At 34.9% G+C, this 27796-nt stretch overlaps 1 protein-coding gene across 5 annotated transcripts in view; it reads right to left on the bottom strand.

Moving 5' to 3' along the window:
- LOC150102365 (mitotic checkpoint serine/threonine-protein kinase BUB1 beta-like) overlaps positions 1–27796 on the bottom strand; it is a 386807-nt gene that overhangs the window by 162648 nt on the left and 196363 nt on the right. For 3 of the 5 annotated variants that reach the window (XM_090399214.1, XM_090399217.1, XM_090399215.1), the window contains 2 exons: positions 26668–26822; positions 16135–16380 (listed from right to left, as the gene is read on the bottom strand). In XM_090399214.1, coding sequence (XP_090255340.1) covers positions 16135–16380; positions 26668–26822 — 401 coding nt within the window. The remainder of the gene's footprint in view (positions 1–16134; positions 16381–26667; positions 26823–27796) is intronic. The other 2 variants (XM_090399216.1, XM_090399218.1) reach the window with 2 other exon arrangements.

Raw genomic sequence — 27796 nt, 5'->3', positions numbered from 1 at the left:
TAGAGTAATGTGGGCAAATATGAGAATGGGGAACTGGACAATGAGACTTATTTGTGCCTATGGTCCCACAGAAGGTTCTACTAAGGCAGAAGTGGAGGAATTTTTTGAGGCTTTAGAAAAAGCAACTGACACAATGAAAAATGAAAAGTTGGTCCTTGTTGGGGATCTAAATAGCAGAGTAGGAAATGATTGTGAGACATACAAAAATATTTTGGGAAAATTTGGAGAAAAGAGCAAAGCTAATAATAATGGCAAATATCTGTTGGATTTCTGCTCAGGACATGGACTGGTTATTACTAACACCATGTTCCAACATAAAAATGTGCACAAATTCACATGGAGAGAAGAGGCAAGGAACAAGAAAAGTCTCATTGACTATGTTATTGTTGATAGTGATGTTTTCTCCCTGGTGCAGGACACCAGAGTGTACAGAGGATTTGAAATTGGAAGTGATCACTATTTAGTCTTGAGCAGGATAAAATTGAATTTCATATTGAAAAGAATAACGTGTAAGAAAGTTTTAAAGCGAATAAAAGTTGAGCAGCTCTCAGATGTGAGCTGTAGACTAAAATACACAAAGATTATTGAAGAAAAAATGAAAGAGTTTGAGAACAGGAATCAAACCTTGGAGATTCAGTGGCAAACTCTGAAGAAAACATTGATTCAGACAGAGAGGCATGTGGTGAAGTTGTCTGTAAGGATAAAAAAAATCAGAACTCCCTGGTGGACACAGGAAGTTAAAGAGGCAGTGAAGGAAAAGAAGAAAGCATACCAAAAGTTCCTGTCAAATAAGTCAGCTTGTGCTCTTAGAGAATATAGAGACAAATGCAAGAATGCTAAACACTGTGTAAAACTAGCTAAACAAAAGTCATGGGAGGACTTTGGCAAGAATATAGAAAATAAATATCAAGAAGGTGGCAAAATATTCTGGAGGTTGTTGAAGAAGCTTAAGAATGGAGGAAAGAGTGCTATAAAAGGAATTAGAGATGATAAAGGTGACATGAAAACGGGAGAAAAAGATATCCTTGAAGTATGGAATAATTACTTTGAAAAACTGCTAAATGAAACAAGCAGTGATGAAAGCATAGTGGTAAAAGACATTGACCAGGCATGCAGTCAGGAATACATATCCATACTTGAAGTAGAAAAAGCCATCAAAGGCTTGAAATGTGGAAAGGCAGCAGGGGTAGATGATATTCGACCAGAAATGCTGAAGTATGGTGGTATAAGAGTCTTACAGTGGCTGCACTGCATAGTTCAGAAAGCCTGGACAGAGGGACGAATTCCCGATGATTGGATTAGAGCTCTCATAGTACCCATATATAAAAAGGGAAATAAAACTGAATGTGAGAATTACAGAGGTATTTCCCTACTGAGTGTTCCTGGCAAGATCTACGCAAGTATACTTGAGAAACGGTTGAGAAGAATTGTGGAAGAAAAGCTTGGTGAAGAACAAGCTGGATTCAGACCAAATAGAGGCTGTCAGGATCAGATCTTCACTTTACGACAAACAGTCAAGAAAGCATGGGAATATAACAAATATTTAAGTTTTGTCGATCTGGAAAAGGCATATGACAAGGTGCCAAGAGAGAAGCTATTCAATACGCTGCAGTTATATGGTGTCAATGGAGCATTATATCAAGCAATACTTAGTCTTTATTTGAGTTGTAAGTCAGCAGTTAGAATTGAAGGAAGTACAGGAAGATGGTTTAATGTTAAATCTGGTGTGAGACAAGTATGTACATTATCCCCTCTGTTATTCATTATCTATATGGATCACATTATGAAGGAAAGTGGTATTAACATGATATCAAAATTGGAGATGTTAATGTCAGCTCTTTGCTTTATGCAGATGATGTTATACTTCTAAATAAATCCGCTACAAGTCTGCAAGATTCTCTGACTAAATTGAACAGCTGTTGTAATAGATATGGTATGAAGGTCAGCAATAAAAAGACAAAGACAATGAAAATAGGCAGAATCATTGAAAATGTCAACTGTGTTGTGAATGGAGAACCTGTGGAACAAGTAAAACATTTCAGCTATTTAGGCACGATTTTTAGTGAAGATGGTAAATTAAATATAGAAATAGACAACAGAATCAGCAAAGCTGGTATGGTGGGAAGTGAATTGAATAAATTCATATGGAATAAGAGAGAAATTAGTCGGAACACTAAATTAGCTGTATACAAGACAATGTTCAAACCAGTTTTAACTTATGGATCTGAGAGCTGGGTCAGAAGTAAAACACTTGACCAAAGACTAGAGACCACAGATATGAGAGTCCTGAGAAAGATTATAGGCGTGAACAGATGGCATCAATGGCAGTATCATATTAAAAACGAGGATATTAGGAAAGAACTTGGCATTGTCAGCATCCAGGAATGCGTTAGCAGAGCTAATCTCATGTGGTATGGTCACTTAAACAGAATGGGCGAGGAAAGATTAGCAAAACAAGTGTTCTCTGCCAGGTTGGCAGCAAAACGACCCAGACGAAGACCAAGATATAGGTGGATTGATACGGTACAAAGTGCCTTAGACGATAGAAATATAAGATCTGATAATGTTGGAGTGATGACAAGTAACAGGCTGATTTGGAGGAAAATTGTAGATAGGAAATTAATAATGATGTAATTTTTTTTTTCATGTAGTACTATCATATCCTGTACACCCCTTGAGGGTACATGGCAGGAATTTGATGATGATGATGATGAAAAACAAACTTGTCTTCAAACATAAAAGCCAGCTTCAGCACTACTCTTTTCATAAATATTCCTCAATACTAAAACAGAATTTTTATCCCAAGAATTTCCAACTTATATTACATACTTATTCAAATTTATGATTCCATTACCTGGAAAGAACAAATTTTACAAACAGGATCAAAGGAAAGCAATATATTTTCTGTATATATTCAAAGATGTTTTGTGGCTAGCTTTCTACTTCTGTTCTCTGGTAACGAACTTTTACAGGTCACTATATTCCTCATCTATAACCATTTCAAAAATAATGAAATACAAGATACTTTCTATTTAAAGCATAATTTTTGCACCTCCAAATTATCTCAACATGAATTGGGAACTATCACACAAATGGCTTAACTAAACAATAACCCAAGAATTCACTTACATCATCATGGGTATCAAGAATTTAGGCCTAGTATGGCCTGTTCCAGCCTTAGAAGTCATCGAAGAAGTCATTGAATCGTTTAAGAGGACGTCTGGGTTTTCTTTTTCCTAATGGCTTGTACTTTAATGCTTGTTTTGGTAATCTTTCTGTTTTTCATTCTTTGAACGTGTTCCATCCATTTATGTTTATATTTTTTAATTTTTTTCTATTACTGGTTCTTGGTTTAATTCTTTCATAATTTCTTCATTTTTTTTGTGATCAAATAGGGAATACTTTGCAGTTTTTCTCATAAACTTCATTTCTGCTGTTGTTAATCTTTGTTTGTCTTTTTGTTTTATTGTCCAGATTTCGCTTCCATACATTAAGACTGGTAGGGGTAATGTATTGTATACTTTTAGTCTAGTTTGCTTTTGAACTAGGTTTGGTTTAAATATAGAGTTAATTACACCTGTCATTTTTAAATATTTTGCAATTTTTATGTTTATATCTTTTTCATATGTGAACATACATCCTATGTAGCTAAATGAATTCACCTGTTCTAAGATCTTGTTATCTATTACTATTTTAGTTCTTGCTGGATCTTGTCCTTTAAAAGCCACAGTTTTTGATTTTTCTGTTGATATTATCATACCATATTCTTTGGATATCTCATTTAGATCTAAAATAGCTTTCTGTAAGTTATCTTCAGAATTTGCAATTATTATTTGGTCGTCGGTAAAGTGGAGTGTGTTTAAGTTTACTGTAGGAGAAAGTTTAATTCCTTGATGTAAATTTTTATTCCATTTAAGTAGATATTAAAAAGGGTTGCTGAGAGGGGACATCCCTGTCGGACCCCTTGGTTTATCTCTCTCGTATATGATAGCTCGTGATTTAATCTTATTTGTATTTGATTATTTTCATATATACTTATGACAGCTTTTAGGATATTATTTGGTATTTCTCTTTCTTTTAATATGTTTATTTTAACTTTGTCAAATACTTTTTCAAAGCCAATAAATGCAATGTGTTTCTAAATAGTATTCTCTTCTTTTCTCTATTACTAATTTTAGCCAAAAGGCCTGGTCTATACATGATCATCCTTTTCTAAATCCATTCTGTACTTCTAATATAAAGTTTTCGGAATATTTAATTAGTTTGCTATTTAAGATTCTGCTATATATTTTTGTAACAAGAATTTAGTATACTGATACCTCTATAGTTTTTAGGGTCATCTCTATTACCTTTTTTAAAGATAGGAATCACAATTGCTTTTTTCCATTCCATTGGGGGGGGGATACCAGATGAATAAATTTTATTTAAAAATAAGTCTTTCTTTGAATCTTGTTCTGTGTATTTATATAGTTCTGAACATAGCTTATTTTATCCAGGTGATTTTCCGTTTCTTGTTTCTCATCATCAAATTCCTGCCATGTACCCTCAAGGGGTGTACAGGATATGATAGTACTACATGAAAAAAATTACATCATTACTAACTTCCTATCTACAATTTTCCTCCAAATCAGTCTGTTACTTGTCAAGACTCCAACATCATTACCAGATCTTATATTTCTATCATCTAAGGCACTTTTACCGTATCAATCCACCTATATCTTGGTCCTCCTCTAGGTCGATTTCCTGCCAACCTGGCAGAGAAGGCTTGTTTCACTAATCTTTCTTCGCCCATTCTGTTTAAGTGACCATACCACCTGAGATTAGCTGTGCTAACGCATTCCTGGATGCTGACAATGTCAAGTTCTTTCCTAATATCCTCGTTTTTAATATGATATTGCCATTGATGCCATCTGTTCATGCCTATAATCTTTCTCAGGACTCTCATATCTGCAGTCTCTAGTCTTTGGTCAAGGAACACTAAATTAGCTGTATACAAGGCAGTGTTTTACTTCTGACCCAGCTCTCAGATCCATAAGTTAAAATTGGTTTGAACACTGCCTTGTATACAGCTAATTTAGTGTTCCGACTAATTTCTCTCTTATTCCATATGAATTTATTCAATTGACTTCCCACCATACCAGCTTTGCTGATTCTGTTGCCTATTTCTATATTTAATTTACCATCTTCACTAAAAATCGTGCCTAAGTAGCTGAAATGTTTTACTTGTTCCACAGGTTCTCCATTCACAACACAGTTGACATTTTCAATGATGCTGCCTATTTTCATTGTCTTTATCTTTTTATTGCTGACCTTCATACCATATCTATTACAACAGCTGTTCAATTTAGTCAGAGAATCTTGCAGACTTGTAGTGGATTCATTTAGAAGTATAACATCATCTGCATAAAGCAAAGAACTGACATTAACATCTTCAATTTTGATATCATGTTTAATACCACTTTCCTTCATAATGTGATCCATATAGATAATGAATAACACAGGGGATAATGTACATCCTTGTCTAATACCAGATTTAACAATAAACCATCTTCCCCTATATTTCTTCAATTCTAACTGCTGACTTACAACTCAAATAAAGACTAAGTATCGCTTGATATAATGCCCCATTGACACCATATAACTGCAGCATATTGAATAGCTTCTCTCTTGGCACCTTATCATATGCCTTTTCCAAATCGGCAAAACTTAAATACAGTTCTTTGTTATATTCCCATGATTTCTCCACTATTTGTCGTAAAGTGAAGATCTGATCCTGAAAACCTCTGTTTGGCCTGAATCCAGATTGTTCTTCATAAAGCTTTTCTTCCACAATTCTTCTCAACCGTTTCTCAAGTATATTCGCATAGATCTTGCCAGGAACACTCAGTAGGGAAATACCTCTGTAATTCTCACATTCAGTTTTATTTCCCTTTTTATATATGGGTACTATGAGAGCTCTACTCCAATTATTGGGAATTCGCCCCTCTGTCCAGGATTTCTGAACTATGCAGTGCAGCCACTGTAACACTCTTATACCACCATACTTCAGCATTTCTGGTAGAATATCATCTACTCCTGCTGCCTTTCCACATTTCAAGCCTTTGATGGCTTTTTCTACTTCAAGTATGGATATGTATTCCTGACTGCATGCATGGTCAGTGTTTTTTACCACTGTGCTGTCATCACTGCTTGTTTCATTTAGCAGTTTTTCAAAGTAATTACTCCATACTTCACGGATATCTTTTCTCCCGTTTTCATTTCACCTTTATCATCTCTAACTCCTTTTACAGCACTCTTTCCTCCATTCCTAAGCTTCTTCAACAACATCCAGAATATTTTGCCACCTTCTTGATATTTATTGTCTATATTCTTGCCAAAGTCCTCCCATGACTTTTGTTTACCTCATTTTACACAGTGCTCCCATTCTTGAATTTGTCTCTGTATCCTGTAAGAGCACAAGCTGACTTATTTGCCAGGAACTTTTGATATGCTTTCTTCTTTTCCTTCCCTGCCTCTTTAACTTCCTGTGTCCCCCATGGAGTTCTGATTTTTCTATCCTTGCAGACAACCTCACCACATGCCTCTCTAGCTGAATCGATCAGGGTTTACTTCAAGGCTTGCCATTGAATCTCCAAGTTTTGATTCCTGTTTTCAAATGCTTTCATTTTTCTTCAATAATCTTTGTGTATTTTAGTCTACAGTTCATATCTGAGAGCTGCTCAACTTTTATTCACTTTAAAACTTTCTTACATGTTATTCTTTTCAATATGAAATTCAATTTTTTCCTGTTCAAGACTAAATAGTGATCACTTCCAATTTCAAATCCTCTGTACACTCTGGTGTCCTGCACCAGGGAGAAAACATCACTATCAACAATAACATAGTCAATGAGACTTTTCTTATTCCTTGCCTCTTCTCTCCATGTGAATTCGAGCAAATTTTTATGTGGAACATGGTGTTAGTAATAAACAGTCCATGTCCTGAGCAGAAATCCAACAGATATTTGCCATTATTATTAGCGTTACTCTTTTCTCCAAATTTTCACAAAATGTTTTTGTATGTCTCACAATCACTTCCTACTCTGCTATTTAGATCCACAACAAGGACCAACTTTTCCTTTTTCATTGTGTCAGTTACTTTTCTAAAGCCTCAAAAAATTCCTCCACTTCTAACTTAGTAGAACCTTCTGTGGGACCATAAACACAAATAAGTCTCATTGTCCAGTTCCCCATTCTCATATTTGCCCACATTCCTCTACTTGAGACTGACTGCCATTCAAGAAGATTAGCATCATATTTTGTGTTGAATACTATGGTTTCTCCTTCTTTTCCTTGATTGTCATTGCCTGAATATAACATTTTGTATTTATTGCTCAGAAAGATCTCACCAGTTTTTTGTCTTTTTTGTTTCAGTCACCCCTATTATGTCGATCTGGTACTTATCTAATTCCTCAGGTCGCTACATTTCTTTGCCATTCAGGCTTCTTACGTTGATAGTACCGATCTTTAACTCTGGTGATGTTGAGTTGGGGTGTGTTTTCAGATTTGTTCCAGTAGCTGACTTTTCGCTGTTTGCCCTGGTTCCCTGGCGAAAACAAGGCCCCAGTTGTTTAATCGGGCGACGCCCCAGCCAGCATGAAATTTTGTCATGTTGTACCATCATTTTTTATTTTGGTTTAACCAATAAGAATACAATTTGGTTGGCTAAATCCAAAATTGCCAGCCCATCCTTGTTCGTTCAGTATCAAAGTAGATACCCAACAGGGTGCATCACGAGAAGGTGAGGATTGGACATTAGGTCAGAAGCCATGGTCGGTTCTCCACATTCCTTTAAAGACTATGTGGAGGTCTCCTCTCAGTTATACAGCTTTGACCCTTAAGCACCCCTTTTTTTTTTTGTTTCTTTCAGGCTGATTTTTATGCATTCAGGGGACCCTGTAACCCCTAGAGAGGCGTCCCCAGGGTGGTGGATAGGGGAGCCCAACGTGTGTGTGTGGGGGGGGGGGGGGGGATGTGGTCCGAATATACTGAATAAGGACTAGTGGACCAACAGCGCCATAAGGGGCAATCATCTTGATTGTATTGGAAGCGGCACTTCCATGGACCCCTAGCTGGATCTATCCTCTCCTTCTACTTTGAGGAAGATCCACTTACTTTAATCTTTCCTATAAGGCCTTATCAGACAACTCTTCTTATTTTATGACCCTTATGCTATTAGAGTACTTGAATGCAATGGGGTCTTTTCATTTCTGGTATTACAACTTTGCCCTCTCTATAAACCTTACTATAATTCTACTATAATCTACTCTTTCCTCCTTCAATATACCCTATTCCTCCTATGGGTTTAAATTCAGAAGAAGGCTAGTTCAGAAGCCTTAAGGTAGCAGCCCTACCACTGAACTATTCCATCGTCAGGCTAGTCCCTCTGACACAGAGAACATAATTCTACTTGTAAGCTGACAGAAAAAGATAATCAGATTGAATCTATGGGAAACTACCCTGGAATGGAAAAGGTAAAACAAAAATGGAAACGACAAAATATAATACACATAGCAAACTGGAATGTAAGAGGAATAGCATATAAAGAAATAGAATTAGACCAATTATTAAATGAAAGAAATTTTAAAATGGCAGAAATCACTGAAACAAAAAAGAAATTAAAAGGAACTATGAGAACCGAAAATTTTAACTTACTAGTTAAAACATTATAAGTTATGGAATGAAAGAATAATAGAAGCTAGAATAAAAACAGATAGAGGCTATTTAACAATAATTGGTTTATATGCCCCAGAAGAAGGAAGAGAACGGGATAATATTGATTTTTATAATCAGCTACAAAACATATATAATAAAATAAATAAAAATGATTATGTAATTTTAGCAGGAGACTTAAATGCAAGAATTGGAAACACGAAAATTAATAATAATATAGGAATACATGGAGAACATACTCTAAACAGGAATGGCAAAAAATTCATTGCCTTTGTAGTTTATAATAACCTAAAAATAATGAATTCTTTCTATAAACATAAAGACATACATAAATATACTTGGGCAGCAAGAAATTAATATTCGATTATTTTATATTAAATGAAAAGACATCAAAATTTTCACTAGATGTTAGAGTTCACAGAGGATATGAAATAAGCAGTGACCACTTCCTTGTTAAAATAAAATTAAGATTACCACCTAAATGGCTACAAGTAACAAGAGCAGAAAGAAAAATTGAAACATTTGTTTATAAAACTAGACTATTGAATGACACAAATGTACAATGGCTATATGAACAAAGAATTAACCAATATCTAGATAAAATAAAACAAAATGAAGAAATAGAATGGCTTAATATAAAAATGATACTAAATGCAGCAGCAAATGAAAGCTTAGGAAAGACCAAAAAAATTCAATAAAAGGAAAAAATTGAAGATCTGGGATGATATAATCAAAGAAATAATCAAAAAGAAACCTATCACAAATGGTTAAGCAGTAAAAGATTAGAAGATAAAATAGAATATAAAAGAATAAGAGCTATAGCTAAAAGAGAAGTCAGAAAAAGACAGAGAATCATGGAACAAATTTCTTTCGAATTTAGAACATGATTTATATAAAATAAGACCCAATATATATATATAAGATTTTGAAACACTTAAATGCAGATACCAAAGAAAACATAAAATTAAACACCAAATTGAAATTAGAAGAATTTCTAAATTACTACACAGAATTGCGGACAGACAAATAATTTAAAAAAGCAAACAATTAACGAAAACCAAAAAAGAATTAGAAATTCACTTACATTTTTTCTCCAATCCTACAAGGGAAAAAAACAAAGTCCACAAAACTATTACTTTTATAAAAAGAATTTCCAAATATGCAGCAGTGATTTTGAAGGAATCAAACTCACTGCAACCTTGAAACCCTTCAAAAATGTCCAGTTTGCTGCCTTCTCCAAAAGAAACTTTCACCATTGGTGTTACAAGTTTCATATTTCTGTAACTTGATTAATTTGGTCAAATGAGATCAGTTAAGCTTATTATCAAAGCTCATAATCTGATTTGCTCAACATGAAACAGACAATTTATCTAGTTCTTTCTTTCTTTATTCATCATGTATTGAAAATTTTCCTTTGTGTCAATTTTATAACCCCTTTAAAAACTTAAGTTTATCGTGTCCCCTCTTTTCTGCTTTTCAACTACACTTTGCAAACCAAACCCCCTTCAACCAATCCTCATAGGAGAATTCCACAGACCTATCATATCTCTGAACCCCTCCACCACTTCCTGACCCCCAATTGTTAAGTGATATTAAAATATCTTCTTGAGTAGTCTTGAACTGACTATTCTTTCAATATATTCAAATTCACTTTTTTCAGCATTCATATATTTTGTCCAATACCGAGTATTTTTAGTTCTTTAGTTTTTGTCTGTTTTTTTGTCCCAGAGTATAGACAACAGTCCTTTGAAGGAATTCCATTTCTGATTCCTATTCTTATCCTGCAGTTTTATGGTCCATAATTCACTTCCATACAGTAGAGAAGTTGCCAAAACTTTATAAACTTATTCTTCATATGCTTTTGAACATAGTTAAGTTTGAAAATATTTTCGTTCATCCCTGTTACCATTAGGAAGTTTGAACCTTTGATATCAGTTTATTTTGTATAGGATACAATACATTTGAGGGAACCAGTTAATTTCCTCTAAAAGCATTTTTAATCAAAAGTTTACTTCTGAATGGAGATGGTTCTTGAAATGACATGATTTGTGTTGTGTCTATTGATATTTATATTCCAAATTTTTTAGCAATTATGTTTAAGGAATATTTTGATCTCTGGAGATATCTTCATATTTTCCTATGATGATTTGGTTGTATGCAAACAAAAGGGTATTAATTATAGTTCCACAATACAGTTTAAATGCCGACTTTATATTTTTCTTCCATTTCTTTACAATTTCATTTATCATCATCATCAAATTCCTGCCATGCACCACAATGGGTGTACAGGATATGATAGTACTACATGAAAAAATTATATCATTACTAACTTCCTATCTACAAATTTCCTCCAAATCAGTCTGTTACTTGTCAAGACTCCAACATCATTACCAGATCTTATATTTCTATCGTCTTTGAACCATATCAATCCATCTATATCTTGGTCTTCCTCTGGGTAGTTTTCCTGCCAACCTGACAGAGAACATTTGTTTTCCTAATCTTTCCTCGCCCATTCTGTTTAAGTGACCATACCACCTGAAATTAGCTCTGTTAACGCATTCCTGGATGTTGACAATGTCAAGATCTTTCCTAATACCCTCGTTTTTAATATGATATTGCCATTGATGCCATCTGTTCATGCCTATAATCTTTCTCAGGACTGTCATATCTGCCATCTCTAGTCTTTGGTCAAGTGTTTTACTTCTGACCCAGCTCTCAGATCCATAAGTTAAAACCGGTTTGAACACTGTGTTGTATACAACTAATTTAGTGTTCTGACTAATTTCTCTCTTATTCCATATGAATTTATTCAATTAACTTCCCACCATACCAGCTTTGCTGATTCTTTGTCTATTTCTATATTTAATTTACCATCTTCACTAAAAATCGTGACTAAGTAGCTGAAATGTTTTACTTGTTCCACAGGTTCTCCATTCACAACACAGTTGACATTTTCAATGATTCTGCCTATTTTCATTGTCTTTGTCTTTTTATTGCTGACCTTCATACCATATCTATTACAACAGCTATTCAATTTAGTCAGAGAATCTTGCAGACTTGTAGCAGATTTATTTAGAAGTATAACATCGTCAGCATAAAGCAAAGAGCTGACATTAACATCTCCAATTTTGATATCATGTTTAATACCACTTTCTTCATAATGTGATCCATATAGATAATGAATAACAGAGGGGATAATGTACATCCTTGTCTCACACCAGATTTAACATTAAACCATCTTCCTGTACTTTCTTCAATTCTAACTGCTGACTTACAACTCAAATAAAGACTAAGTATCGCTTGATATAATGCCCCATTGACACCATATAACTGCAGCGTATTGAATAGCTTCTCTCTTGGCACCTTATCATATGCCTTTTCCAAATCGGCAAAACTTAAATACAGTTCTTTGTTATATTCCCATGATTTCTCCACTATTTGTCGAAAAGTGAAGATCTGATCCTGACAACCTCTGTTTGGCCTGAATTCAGATTGTTCTTCATCAAACTTTTCTTCCACAATTCTTCTCAACCGTTTCTTATGTATATTCGCATAGATCTTGCCAGGAACACTCAGTAGGGAAATACCTCTGTAATTCTCACATTCAGTTTTATTTCCCTTTTTATATATGGGTACTATGATAGCTCTACTCCAATTATTGGGAATTCGTCCCTCTGTCCAGGATTTCTGAACTATGCAGCCACTGTAACACTCTTATACCACCATACTTCAGCATTTCTGGTAGAATATCATCTACTCCTGCTGCCTTTTCACATTTCAAGCCTTTGATGGCTTTTTCTACTTTAAGTATGGATATGTATTCCTGACTGCATGCCTGGTCAGTGTTTTTTACCACTGTGCTGTCATCACTGCTTGTTTCATTTAGCAGTTTTTTCAAAGTAATTACTCCATACTTCAAGGATATCTTTTTCTCCAGTTTTCATGTCACCTTTATCATCTCCAACTCCTTTTACAGCACTCTTTCCTCCATTCCTAAGCTTCTTCAACAACATCCAGAATATTTTGCCACCTTCTTGATATTTATTTTCTATATTCTTGCCAAAGTCCTCCCATGACTTTTGTTTAGCTAGTTTTACACAGTGTTTAGCATTCTTGCATTTGTCTCTATATTCTCTAAGAGCACAAGCTGACTTATTTGACAGGAACTTTTGATATGCTTTCTTCTTTTCCTTCACTGCCTCTTTAACTTCTTGTGTCCACCAGGGAGTTCTGATTTTTTTATCCTTGCAGACAACCTCACCACATACCTCTCTGGCAGAATCAATCAATATTTTCTTCAGAGTTTGCCACTGAATCTCCAAAGTTTGATTCCTGTTCTCAAACTCTTTCATTTTTTCTTCAATAATCTTTGTGTATTTTAGTCTACAGTTCATATCTGAGAGCTGCTCAACTTTTATTCGCTTTAAAACTTTTTTAAATGTTATTCTTTTCAATATGAAATTCAATTTTTATCCTGCTCAAGACTAAATAGTGATCACTTCCAATTTCAAATCCTCTATACACTCCGGTGTCCTGCACCAGGGAGAAAACATCACTATCAACAATAACATAGTCAATGAGACTTTTCTTATTCCTAGCCTCTTCTCTCCATGTGAATTTGTGCACATTTTTATGTAGGAACATTGTGTTAGTAATAACCAGTCCATGTCCTGAGCAGGAATCCAAGCGGTATTTGCCATTATTATTAGCTTTGCTCTTTTCTCCAAATTTTCACAAAATATTTTTGTATGTCTGACAATCATTTCCTACTCTGCTATTTAGATCTCCAACAAGGACCAACTTTTCCATTTTCGTTGTGTCAGTTGCTTTTTCTAAAGCCTCAAAAAATTCCTCCACTTCTACCTTAGTAGAACCTTCTGTGGGGCCATAAGCACAAATAAGTCTCATTGTCCAGTTCCCCATTCTCATATTTGCCCACATTACTCTACTTGAGACTGACTGCCATTCAAGAAGATTAGCCTCGTATTTTGTGTTGAATACTATGGCTACTCCTTTTCCTTGATTGTCATTGCCTGAATATAACATTTTGTATTTATTGCTCAGAAAGATCTCACCTGGTCTTTTCTGTTTCAGTCACCCCTATTATGTTGATCTGGTACTTATCTAATTCCTCAGTTAGCTCCATTTCTTTGCCATTCAGGCTTCTTATGTTGATAGTATCGATCTTTTACTCTGGTGATGTTGAGTTCGGGTTTGTTTTCAGATTTGTTCCAGTAGCTGACTTTTCGCTGTTCACCCTGGTTCCCTGGCGAAAACAACGGGGGCCTTGTTTAACCGGGCGACGCTCCAGCCGGCATGAAATTTTGTCATGTTGTACCATCATTTTTTAATTTGGTTTAAGAAATAAGAATACAATTTGGTCGGCTAAATCCCAAGTTGCCAGCCCATCCTCGTTCGTTCAGTAACGAAGTAGATACCCAACAGGGTGCACCACGAGAAGGTGAGGATTGGACATTAGGTCAGTTCTCTGCATTCCTTTAAAGGCTATGTGGAGGTCTCCTCTCAGTTATACAGCTTTGACCCTTAAGCACTGAGTGATGACATTGGACACCTGATTCCTCTGTTTACTGATTTCCATTCTGTAACTTTTTCATCGATTCTTACAACTATTTGGTTGTTCTGATACATGTTGGTTACTACTGCTGCAAGTAGCTGATTTAGAATGTTTAACCTCTTAAACTACAGGATATAATCTGCAGTTTGTTCCTAAGACTTTGTGAAAGGCTTCTGGTAGTCTACAAATGCTATGTGCTTGACTTCACAATTTCTTTGCATAAAATCTGGAATAGCTGGCATAAAATGATGCTGTTCTCTCATAACTGTAAATATAGCACAGTGTCTCTTTAATTTGAAGTTTAATTAAAATGAAATTTATGAGTAATAGCTTGTGTTTGAAAGAAACTTTATCCATAAGGTAAAAAATTCTAAATTTGTAATTTGAAATGAGTTTTTACCTAAGTTTTTGACACATTTGTGCCAGGCTATATTTTTTGCATGCAGCACACATTGTCAGCAACTTGAATGATCTAATAACATATTTCCACTGACAGGCAGGTACATTTTTACAAGTTTGGTAATATATTATATATGATATTGAAAGTTTATTTTTCACTTGGTCAGACTATAATAAATTTAGTTTAATCCTTTATCCAAGTGTGTGCAAATAAAGTTTGCGTCTGAAAGTATCTTCAGGACTGGGATAAAGTGGTACAACACCGCACGACTCCTTGCAAAGGTGGAGCAAGCTACCAACACTCCTATCTCAGTATCTCCCATAATGCAAAACACATCTCCTTGCAGATATGTATAATGTTATGCATTAAGGGGAAGGGTCACTACTCAGACTAGTTTCGACTTTTATTGAGGTCTCTTCAGTGGGAGCCAGGCCCAAGTGGAGATACCAAGGCAGAAGCAATAGCAAGGTCATCTCCTCCTATAGGAGCTGCCAAACGGTGTGCCACCTTTTTATTAAATTACTCTGGATTTAGAGAAAGATGTTGAAAGTTTATTTTTCACTTGGTCAGACTATAATAAATTTAGTTTAATCCTTTATCCAAGTGTGTGCAAACAAAGTTTGTGCCTGTTTTTTGTAGGAAAAGTGTGAATTTATGTACTATGAGGTACAAAGATTACAAGCTGTGTGCCACATTTGAGGGAACTGTACTGCAGAAAAATTGATGAAGCCAGGGATTTCAGGATAGTAGTAGTAATAGAATTTAAGTTAAAGAGTGCACATTGCAAAAGTAGCCAAGGTAGCTCACAGGATTAGTTGGTTATTGAAGAACACACACTAACATGCAGAGATAAGGAAGTTATCATTTCTCTTTATAAAGCCTTGACATGACCACATCTGGATTATTGTCCTCAGGTCTGGTCGCTTGAGCTTTCTGTGAATGAGAAAGTGGTGGAAAAGATACACAGGTGAGTGATCAAGACGATGAGTGGTCTGTAAAATGGTTCCTGTAGATTCAGTGATTGTGGATTTGCAAAAGTTGGATGAGAGGTGAAAAAGGGAGGATATGATAGAAACATTTAAGTTACTTAAAGGATTTTTAGGATTGATGCAGGGGAAATATTTTGGCACTTGGTTAGAGGGGGACAGAACAAGAGGTCATCCCTGGAAGTTTGGATAAAAGTGAGGTTAGTAAGGGTTTGAGGACTAGATTATTTGCTTGGAGAGTTGTGAATGAATGGAATGGGTTGCCTGAGTCAGCTGCGAGTTCTTTGTCAATTGTTTCAAGGAAAGGTACAACTGATACTGTGTTGATAGTTTAGGTCTAAATGAGTCTTAGGACTCCATGCAATAATCATTTCTGGATATCATACATTTTAACAAAAAGTCTAGTTTTTTTGTTTTTTTTAATATTACTAGTTTCAAACTACTGAAGAAACAGTTTCTTACCAGCAACAACTTTTGTGCTATCACAATATAATTTTCGAACCATGCTCATTTCAACCAAACAGGAAGAATTGGTTGGAGTAGTAGAAGTTGATCCAGGATGTAAACGGCTGTTAACATTTTTGGAATCTGAAATATTTTGATGACAGAACTCAAATGAAGCAGTAACTGGAGGTACTGCACAATTTCCAACATTTTTTATTTTAGACATTTGTTCACGGTAATGACATGTTGAAGAAAAATGTGGTTCTGTGAAAAAAAAAAGAAAGCTAAAATGTCTCAGTGTCATAATTTTCTTAAAAGAATATAAAATATCTAATTATATCTGATATTCTGAACAATGATGAATTAAGAATTCTATAATATACAGTTTATGTGGCAGCCAAACACAGGTTTTTATTATAAATTTATAGTACATATATACTATGGATGGGCTATGGATTTTTTTGTACTTTTTTTTTATATTTTTATTTTTTATTTTTGTATAGTCTGGAAACTTTGTTCTAAAGATCAAACTGCTGGCTTGGTTGGCCAAGTGGTTAATGTATCTGCTCTCCATCCAATAGGCTGTAGGTTCGAATCCTGCCATGGGCATGGATGCATGTGATTGTCTTTAGGCAGGGGATGAATTTCATTGCCAAGTGTGAGAGACCATTCACTGCTAATTGGAGGCCTGAAGTTACTTGAAAAAAGTTCCGTGTCTAGTCTCCAGAGTAGGTTTTCCAGATCATGCAAAAAAAAGTATATATATATGTGTAAAAAACAAATTTTAAAAAAAATTCCTAACCCACTCAATACAAAGCACTATAGGTCTCCATGTAACCTTCACGAAAAGGAGCCACATAAAAAGGAACTTTTTCAAGTCACGTCAAGCCTCCAGTAAGTAATGCAGTGGTCTCATAGCAGGCAATGAAATTCATCTTCCACCTAAAACACTCACAGACAACCATGCCCATAGCAGGATTCGAACCTGAAGCCTGTTGGTTGGAAAGCAGATATGCTAACTACTCAGGCTGACCAGGCTGGCAAAGCATATAGCAGCATCTGCCACATATGAAAAACCTCATTTGCTTATGTTATGTGTAAGAGAAATGAGCTGATATGTTAAGCATTATATAGGTACTGAAAACATAAGTAATTTTGTTTCTTAATATCAATAAAAATGGTAAAACTATGGTGAAGATAAAACCTAATAAAGGCAAACTAAAAACAAAAAAATGCATTACTGTAAAGGGTTAGGGGAAACTAAATTTTTCCATGAAATTATTAGGAATTTAAGTTTTGATTACTAAATAAATGTTCAGCATATGATAAATTAATAGCACATCAATAAAAGATACAAATTCCTGATCAATTACTTAGATTCCTGACTTTTCATTGAGGATGAGAATTTGCAAAACTAAGAAAAGCTCATTTTAGTTATAAAAAAAAAAATGCTTTTGCATGAGAATAAAAGAGAACAAGACTTAGTTCTTGTTGGTAATTACACACACATGGGGGTAGGGGGGGGAGAGACATAACTAGCTTTTCATTGACCCTGTGCAAGATTTTATTTTTGGCTCTTTTTTTTTTTTTTTGAAAAATAAAATAAAAAATAAAAACAAATATAATACAATAGAAATAAATTGGTTAAGGTCACGGAATCAGCTCCCATGGCAGCAAAATTTAAGATTTGAAAATGAAAATATAATACTGATTATTTTTGATACCCCATTTCAGATTCCTTCGTCCTGGGCCCTGTGCACCCACCTAGTTACAGCACTGTGTGTGTGTGTAAAATACCTTTTCATATTTTATTTGGAATAGAAGCTTTGGGGAGGAAGAGACTCTTGCATTCAGTAATTTTCATCTCACCATTTAGTAGGTTTCAAGGTTTCCAAATTATAATAGAAGCTCCCGATAAAGGTCAGAAATTAAATTGTACATATTTGGTCTAATGTATTAAAATTAATAACTTTTATTGCTAAAAGACCATAAGATATAATGATAAAATATACAAAGAGCCAACAAGTTTTACTAGCCACTGTCTAGCATTTTCAAGGCTGTACTGGTGTGAAAACAAATGCATCAAGTTACATGAAAAACATACACTTAGTAACTGCTAGGCCATTACATTTGATAATTCGTGTTTGATGGCGTGCATGTGTTCAAATGTTTCGGTCAGAATCCGGTACATGACCACGTGTTGTGTAGTTTTTTGCATATTGTAGTTCTGTTAAACTGAGAGAAATGAAGAGATTTTTTCCATAACTCTTCAAGAATAATACCTTGATTTCTATTTTTAATTATTGCCTGTGCACAGCACCACAGCTGCTTCTTTGAAAGTTCTGTATCTGTAGTCATTCTCGATGTAAGGCATAGAACTGTTTTTCCAATCTATAACATGATTTGATGTTGAGAAATGATGAGGTAAACCAGATGTGATGATTCTATTGTGATTGACATCCCCCACATGTTCCTTCTGTCTTATTTCAAAACTTCTAGAAATCTGACCAATGTAAGAAAGGCCACATGTACATGGAATTTCATATACTCCAGGAAATTTGCAGAAAGGTACCTCATCTTTGGGTGATCTTAATGGATACCCTTCTAACATTTTAAACAAATTGCTATTTAAAGACAACCTGCAACAAAGGGTTACGGTATCCCAATATGCGTCCACAGCTGTCATTCCATATATTAATTCAGTTTCCACAAAATTGGCAAGAATGTTTAAAGCTCATAACATTAGAGTGGTTATAAAAACCAACTACCATGATCAGACAAATTTTAAAATCACCCAAATGAGGTACCTTTCTGCAAATTTCCTGGAGTATATGGAATTCCATGCACGTGTGGTCTTTCTTACATTGGTCAGACTTCTAGAAGTTTTGAAATAAGACAGAAGGAACATGTAGGGGATGTCAATCACAATAGAATCATCACATCTGGTTTACCTCATCATTTCTCAACATCAAATCACGTTATAGATTGGAAAAACAGTTCTATGCCTTACATCGAGAATGACTACAGACATAGAACTTTCAAAGAAGCAGCTGTAGTGCAATGCACAGGCAATAATTTAAATATAAATCAAGGTATTATTCTTGAAGACATATGGAAAAATCTCATCATTTCTCTCAGTTTAACAGAACTGCAATATGCAAAAAACTATACAACACGTGGTGGTCACGTACCAGATTCTGACTGAAGCATTCGAACACATGCACGCCATCAAACACGAATTATCAAATGTAACGGCCTAGCAGTTACTAAAGTGTATGTTTTTCATGTAACTTGATGCATTTGTTTTCACACCAGTACAGCCTTGAAAATGCTAGACAGTGGCTTGTGAAACTTGTTGGCTCTTTGTATATTTTATCATTATATCTTATGGTCTTTTAGCAATAAAAGTTCTTAAAAGGTCAGAAATCTAATAAATGCATAAATGAAATGTGATATTGGGTCATGGCAGAGTGCTACCTGTATTCTAACATCAGACAAATAAGATACCAGTCCAACAATCTGGGAGTGGCATGAAAGATCTTGGATTGGACTGGTTAGAAATATGACCAAATCAACCAAGACAATGAGACCAGCATATTTTTTAATTGTGTCCACTGGCTGTTTTGAAGAACAAAAATTTCAGTTTTCAGGAGGAAAATCCTGCTATTTCTGTAAATCCTACTACCTTACCTTTAATTGAAAAGATCTTATAAAAGTTTCCAGAGAGGGGGAAAAAAAAGATTTGAACCCATATCATTCCACCTGAAGGACAAATGTCACATCCTTGCAAATGCTAATCATTTAGTCAACCAGACTGGCATGGAAAATCAGTGTATTATCCGCAGTTTTACTTGACAGATAAGCCAGGAATTACTGAAGAGTTCGAATCTCACACACTTTTCCAGGCAAAATGTACATAGGGGAAAAGACTAGTCTTCATGCTGGCCAACAAATACCAAGAAATAGTAAATATTCTCAACACTAAATTTTGAAACCTAAGAGACAATACTTCATAGTGCTCTTGACTGTGGCAGGCATTGTGAAAAAGCCTACTCTTAAAAGATATTCATCCAATGAATGGATGCTGAAAGTGGCAATGTTTTGTGAATGACAAGGCTGTAAAACAATCTCATCGTGAGACTAACTAACCACGACTTTTAAAGCTATGTTTTACATGAAACTAACAACACCTATGTGAAGCCCATCGAGAAAAGATTGTAAACCAATCCCACATTAGTAGCATGGATGGACTATGGGTCAGATAATCTGGAAAACCTACACTAGAGATCAAATAAAGAACTTCAAGTTCTTTCATGTTCCCAAATGGGAAGTCATTGTAATGTTGCACTGGGAAGGAAAATTCAATTGCCAACTAAAGAAATGTACTAATCATGCTCATGGCAAGATCTGAACTCACAGCCTGAAGGATAAAGAATGGGTATGAAAGGATAAAGTATATACTATCCACTTAGGCATCCAATGCACACAAAATCCTTGCCAATTCTCAATCAAATTGATGATTTTTCAAATCAGTGATTTGAAAAATATACATTCCTGGGAGTTAAGTATCAATGCACCTTATGCCATTTCTGTCTCTCTCCTCAAAAAAGCAAGATAGACATTTTTGGGATTTCAAACCTTATGCAGAAAACATTGTATTCGAGCATATTATTATTAAGACTTCCAGGGAGTCAGAGACTCATCAAGGGAGGTGACATACTACACACACCAGCTATCATACTTAATCTTGAATTCATTCACACTGCTTGCATTCAAAACATCCAATGGCAATCCATTCCAATCACGCATCACCCTCTGAGAGAAATATCTAGCTCTCACCCCCTTCTTAGCAGCCTTCATTCTCAGCTTCCAAAGATGCCCTCTTGTCCTTTCCACATTCTCCATAAACTGAAAAATTCCATCAATTGAAATCCTGTATGACCCTTTCAGAAATTTGTAAGTCAATCATATCACCCATGTTTGCTAGTGTCTGCAGTCTACAAATTATCAATCTGTCTTCATAATCAGTATTCCACAATCCTGATATCATTTTAACACTCTCCTTTGTACTCTCTCCAATATATTAGAATCACAATGGAAACCAGGAGACCAGACCTGCACACAATAGTCCAAGTGAGGTCTTATCAAGCCCTTGTAAAGAGGCAAAATGACATTCTTATCTTTACATGTGAAGATTTGTTTCGGCATTGCTATTATCTTTTGAGTTGTATTTGCATTCTTTGCCAGATGGCCCCTGAACTTCAACTTCCTATCTACTAACACTCCAAGATCCCTATCCTCATATGTACACGTGACCTCTTACTGATGAGATGCAGGAATGCAGTATCAGGCCAATTTCATTAGGGAAAAGCTACTGTATTATAATGACAACTATTTCATGTCTCCTGAATTCACCAATTTGTTATTACAGCATTCTACACATACCCATGGTATGTAAAGTGTGAAGAGAAGAGACCCAGCAATTTGTTTATGGGATCTCAAAATCTCGGATCAATTTCACTATTTGGCTGAAAGATGTTTGAAAAGAAGTGATTATAATAAGAGATCTCCACTGAGTCAGGGACTTATTGTGGAAGGCACATATCATTCACACCATCTGTCATACCATCTCTTGAATTCATTCACAATACAACTTGCAACCTCCAAAGGCATTTCTATCGCACATTGCTCTATGACAGAAAAATCTAGCTCTTGCCTCTTTCTTCACTGCATTCATTCTCAACTTCCATGAATGCCCTATCATTCCCTCTTCAGAGAGTTTTAAGGTGGACTGTAAAAGGGTGTTGGTTAGCATTGCGTCTTGATTTAATGATTTTGGAAGAGTGGAGGAATAATAGTGGCCAATTCAGCAGAGCCCTGGCCAAGAAAGTATCTGTAGAAGAGGCAAAAGGCAGAAACTGAACATATATGAGAGAGGGATTGAAGTGGGTCTGTGAGAGTGGGATTAGTAGCTGGATTTCCCTCTTCTGGATAGAATCTAGAATCTTGGAGAGGATTTTGGTGCACCATCCCAAATATGGGAGCAATATTCCATGGCTAAGCAGATTTGGGCTTTGTATAGAATTAGCAGCTGTGAAGTAGTGTCTTGTGCAAAAAAGTACACTAAGTTTTTTGGTGCCTGCAGAAACTATAGTTGAAATACAGTTGTGCCAGGAAAGATCGGAGTGTAAATCAGTCAATTATATTATTATAATTCCATTATAATATTATATTATATTATCTCTGTATTATTTTTATATTTTTAGTTCTTGTCTTGTGATTTTCACTATATTTTCACTTTATTTATTATTTCCATATTCTGGATTTGTTCATTATCTTGATATCCCATTGTATATTACATTTTGACCTCAAAGTTTATCATTTCTTTTAAACATTTTATTGGATAATTTTCTGTATTTTATTCCACAATCTTTACATAATTTTTTCACATTTTTAACAACTTTCTCCTTAAAAGGACTGCAAATTAATTTATTTCCAATGATTCCATTGATTCAGAAGAGTCGATAATGCAAAGATAGGCAAATAACATCATTATATTATTATTCACATTAAATAACACTGCAATGCTTTCCCTTTTAGTAGTTTAATTTTGAAAAAGGCAACAATAATCAAAAAACATTTCACACCTTTGAAAGGAGCTCCTTAAAAAAAATTTTTTTTAAAAAATTGCTTGTTCATTTTTATAGTTAAATCCAGAGGGCAAAGTCTGATTGTCACCTCCTCATGGTGCCCTCTGGATAATCTAACAACAGCAGCATTTCTTTTTTCCCGTCATGGAGAAAAATTTCAGTGATTATAACTATGCTACTGTGCACAGGGCATCCGATGCAACTCTTGATTTGGAAATGATGTCAGAGTTGAGATGAGCAAATCATTCCAGCCATTACAAGAAATATTAATATCATCCAATGTAATTTAAATGGTATTGTTGCTCCAGCAAGCAAAGAAAAACTAAATGAACTATTACTACTAGCTGACAAACATGATGCTGATATTATCTGCATCCAGGAAACCAAACTTCGACAAACCAACAAACTAAACATTAAAAACTATGACATCATACAACAAAATAGGCCTAGTGACCAAAATGGAGGAAGGCTTCTGATAGTAATCCAAAACTTGTCATATAAAGTTGTTGAATTAGACACAGTAGCAGAAGAAACTGAAATACAAGGAATCCAAATACTGGAACAATTGTTATCATCCTCCTAACAAACCTGCACTAAATCTTTCCAGCCTATCTCATCTCATTGAATAAAACTCCATTATCTCAGGAGACATGAATAGCAAACCTGTTATGGGGTTCTGAGGAAATAAACCCAAGAGGAGAAAACCTGAGTAATTTCTTAGATGAAACATGACTAGTAACTCTCAACAGTGGAGAATCCACTTATCTGTCTCATTCTTATGGTACAAAGTATGCCCTAGATATTACTGCGGTGTTTCCAGATCTTCATGACAAAGCTATTTAGTCTGGTTTGGAACCAGTAGGAAGTGACCATACCCCAATATTAATCAATCTGAACCCAAAAATGACTAGACCAACCCAAAAATAAAATATCATTGGAACTTCCAGAAGGCAAATTGGGAGAAATACAAGGATGAAGTAAGCAAAATGCTGAAAGATCACACATAGCATGATGACTTAGACAAAGACTACATAACTTGGAAGAATACTATCCTAAATCCTGCAAAGAAAAGTATCCTAAAAGGGCTACAGGAGAAAAGTTATTTCAAACTACACAACGGTTCACCAGGAACTTGCCAGTAAAATAACTAAACAAATTGAATTATTTAACACCTTAAAAATTGGAAGCCCTCCAGAAACCAGGATCAAGTACAAGATAAATGCTAAAATTAAACAAAAATAAAACTATTACAAAAGAACTAGGTGGCAAGAATTTTGCCACAACTTAAATCCAAATACTTCAGATACCAAACTTTGGACACTGACTGCTAATTTACAAAGAAATCTACCAAAGGCAAGTGAGACTAACATGCTAAAAGATCCAGATAAAAATAACAAAATTGGAGATAGGGAGATCGCAAATACCTTGGCCTTTCATTTTCAAAATATAAGCAAACTAGATATGAATACTAGGAAAGACCATCAAATATCAAAACAGGTTCGACAGCAGAAAAATGCTGCAAATTCCCCAAAATATAAAAACAAATTATTCTGGGATCCATTTACAATCTCTGAATTGAGAGATGCCTTGGAGAGACTAGATATAAATAAATCATGTGGACTAGATAACATACAAAGGAATTATGATCAAGCATCTTCCTTCCCTAGCCCTAGATTGGCTACTTCACCTATAACAGTAGCCTAAAACAAGAAAAAGCTCCAAAAGACTGGAAGACAGCCACAATCATACCAATTTTAAAGCCTAATAAACCTCAAGACCAACCAGGAAGTTATAGACAAATTCCAGGCAAATTGATGGAAAAAATGATACTCCAAAGTTTGAATTACTATCTAAACAAAAATAGTATGCTACAACATTTTCAGGCTGCCTTTAGAAGAAATCACTGATCAACCTTTCTACTTAACCCAGTCAATTCAAGATAACTTCCAGATCAAACCTACCAAATCCACCACTGCAACTTTTATAGATTTTAGCAATGCCTTTGACAAGGTGTGGAGGCAGAAACTCTTTTCCAAACTTTGTCATATGGAACAGAAGGGAAAGTTCTAAACTGGATTTATGACTTTCTAAGAAATAGAACAATTCGAGATAGAATAATAATACCTTTTCAAAGAAAGTGAAAATAAGACAGGGACTTCCCTCAAGGCAGCATTTTGAGCCCACTCCTTTTTTCCATCTACTTAAGTGACTTAGATAAAAATATAAATAAAGAAACAAAAATAGCTATGTTTGCTGATAATTTGGTCCTATTCTCACAACAACTTAGAAACAGCAGAAGGTCACTTAAACAAAATGATTAAAAGTTTATCTACATACTGTGAAAACAAAAAAAAATCAAAATTAACTCTACTAAATCAGAAATTTGTGTATTTCTGATTTAGTAGAGTATCTAACAAATCATGAAAACATAGGTAAAGAGTGGGGAGCCGATGTTAAAACTTTAAAAGTCACATATACCTCTATTATCCAACCCATAATGGAATATGCGTCTCATCTGGATGCAAACATCACAAACCAGTTTTAGACAAGCTTATAAAAATTCAGAAAAATGCAGCTAGAATCATATGTGGACTGAAAAATACAACTCCTGGAAAAATAACAGAATTCAGAATTTGAATCCAACCTTGTTCCTTTAGAAATTAAGTGGCTAGAAAATCTTACTAAATTTGTAGAAAAAAAGAGCAAACCTTGCACATCATAGAACAAGTAAATTTTTAAAAAAGTGGCAACCGATAAAGAAAAAATCAACAATGCATGAAATCATTCAAAATAAAATTCCCTTGGATTGTCCAAATAAAATAGCCAACTACCCAGCATTTCCTCCAAATCAAGACAGGAAAAATATAGTTATTAATTTTGAAATAGGAAAACATAAGGAACAAAAGCCCAGAAAACCCAGAAATCTTGAGATCATTAGCTCTTTCAAAAATAATGGAATATGGACCTGACTCAATAAAGATCTACACAGATGGCACCAAAAATCCAAATGGCAATTCTGGGAATGGCATACTCATCCATGGCTCTCAAAACATAGAACTAAAAATAACCAACAGTATAGGATGCAACTCATAGCATGCAGAATTAATAGCCATTAACACAGTACTGCAACATTTGGATAAACAAAACCCAAAGGAATTTATATTTTTCACAGATTCCTTAGTGGCCCTTCAAGCTATTAAGAACAGGTACACTAGCCATCAAGAAATACTTAGAGACATAGCAAAAAACAAACTACATAAGGATTCCAAAATAACTTTCCAATGGATTCCATCCCATGTGGGATTAAAGAGAAATGAAACTGCAGATGAAGTAGCAAAAATGACTGCAACATCAAGTGCTACCACAGATTTCGATCTCTTTAAAACTACTCAAAAAGAAAACAAAAAAAATGATTCTCCAGGACATGACTCACCACTGGTATTCAGCAGAAAAACCAGGAGCTACCATCAACTAAGTTTAATCGCTGTGCCACTACCAGGATCTCTCACCTCAAGACCGGCCTCACAAGACCAATAAAGTTTAGCAGTGGCATAAAACTCTTTCCCATCTACAAAATCTGTAACATCGAGGAAGCATCATCAATGCGTTTACTAAATTGTATGAATATTTCTAAATGTGAACTTCATAACAACCCAGAAAAGGTACTGCATAAAATACGTGAATCTCTATGATCTGGTATAATAATACCATGGGATAAAAAAAAAAGTTAAATCCTAAGGAGCAACATGAACCATAGGTTCAGAATACCACTAAGTCAAATCTATTTTTGTAATAAATTACCATCTGCTATTCTCAAATATTATTGTAGTCTCACTATCTAAACTTATGTTTTTTTCTCTTTACTTTTAATACATTTTGTAAGTAAATCATGAGTTCTTACCAAATTCAATGTGCTTTGATTGAAAACTGAGAATATCACTAGAATCACCACATTTCTGTTGAATAGGAAGAGAAGTTTTGTAGAACATTTCACCATGAACTGAAGAATTACTTTCCACATTCAATTCTTTGGTTTCAGAGAGCTGGTCATTATTTCTATTAAAAAACAAAGTATATGGCAGCTTAACACCAAAATAATAATAATCCAGTTAAAAGATACAGTTCTTTTTAGGGCAGTATTTTATATTAATATTTATAAATGGCTACTAAAAGGGTAGTGATGAACAATATGCAGCATCTCCTAGTTAAGCTAAAGCAATCTGCTCATGATGTAGCATGTTTCCACAAAAGCATATTCTTTCTAGTTGGAAGAAAACCCAATTAGACCTCTAGTTGTAGATGATTTTCATTGTCAGGTGAAACTACCACCTTATTTATTGGAGGCCTAAAGTGACTTTTGCCATGTTTTTAGACCAAAAAGAACCAGTTTGGACCTCCAACTCCCTTTTCATATTAGTGCATGTGAAAGCCTTCAAGGACACACCAAATACACTGTAGAACTCAGATCCACTACATACACACACAGGGAGTAGAAGTAGCAGTAAAACAGCTCTGCAGACAGGTGCTAAATTGATAAGTAGAAATGAACTTGATTGTAACTAATCAAGGAGCTTCAAGCATGCTTATTCACTTCATCTAGTGAGACTGGATTCCCTTGGTATGGGTAGTATGCTAGAGTGAGTCTTACACCCACAATTGCCTGCTCCTACTCTTTATTCAACTCTTCCTCCCTACCCATAAGGGGCAACATGTGAATTGCAAAATCTACCATACAAAACAATCTCCCCCATGCAAAAAAAAGTTTACATACCCAAATCAACATATGTGGTCTAAAGAGCAATTTAAATGATGTACACTATCCCACTTAAAATCTTCCAAACCAGACATATTATTCATAAAAGAACTCTACATGGCAAAGCTCAACTACTATGTCACTCAGCTGTCCAAACTGTGCCTTACCCAATTCCTTCCACCACAAGGTACATATATATCCATAAGAACTGCCCCATGTCAAGGAATGCTAAACCTTTAATATCCCCCCCTATTCAACTTGTACTGGCTCAAAGTTT

This window comes from Typopeltis vanoorti, chromosome 10 (genome assembly GCF_054136105.1).
Source record: "Typopeltis vanoorti isolate ZY-2024b chromosome 10, IOZ_Tvanoo_1.0, whole genome shotgun sequence".
Taxonomy (NCBI): domain Eukaryota; kingdom Metazoa; phylum Arthropoda; class Arachnida; order Uropygi; family Thelyphonidae; genus Typopeltis; species Typopeltis vanoorti.
This window is presented reverse-complemented; position numbering and strand designations above follow the sequence as displayed.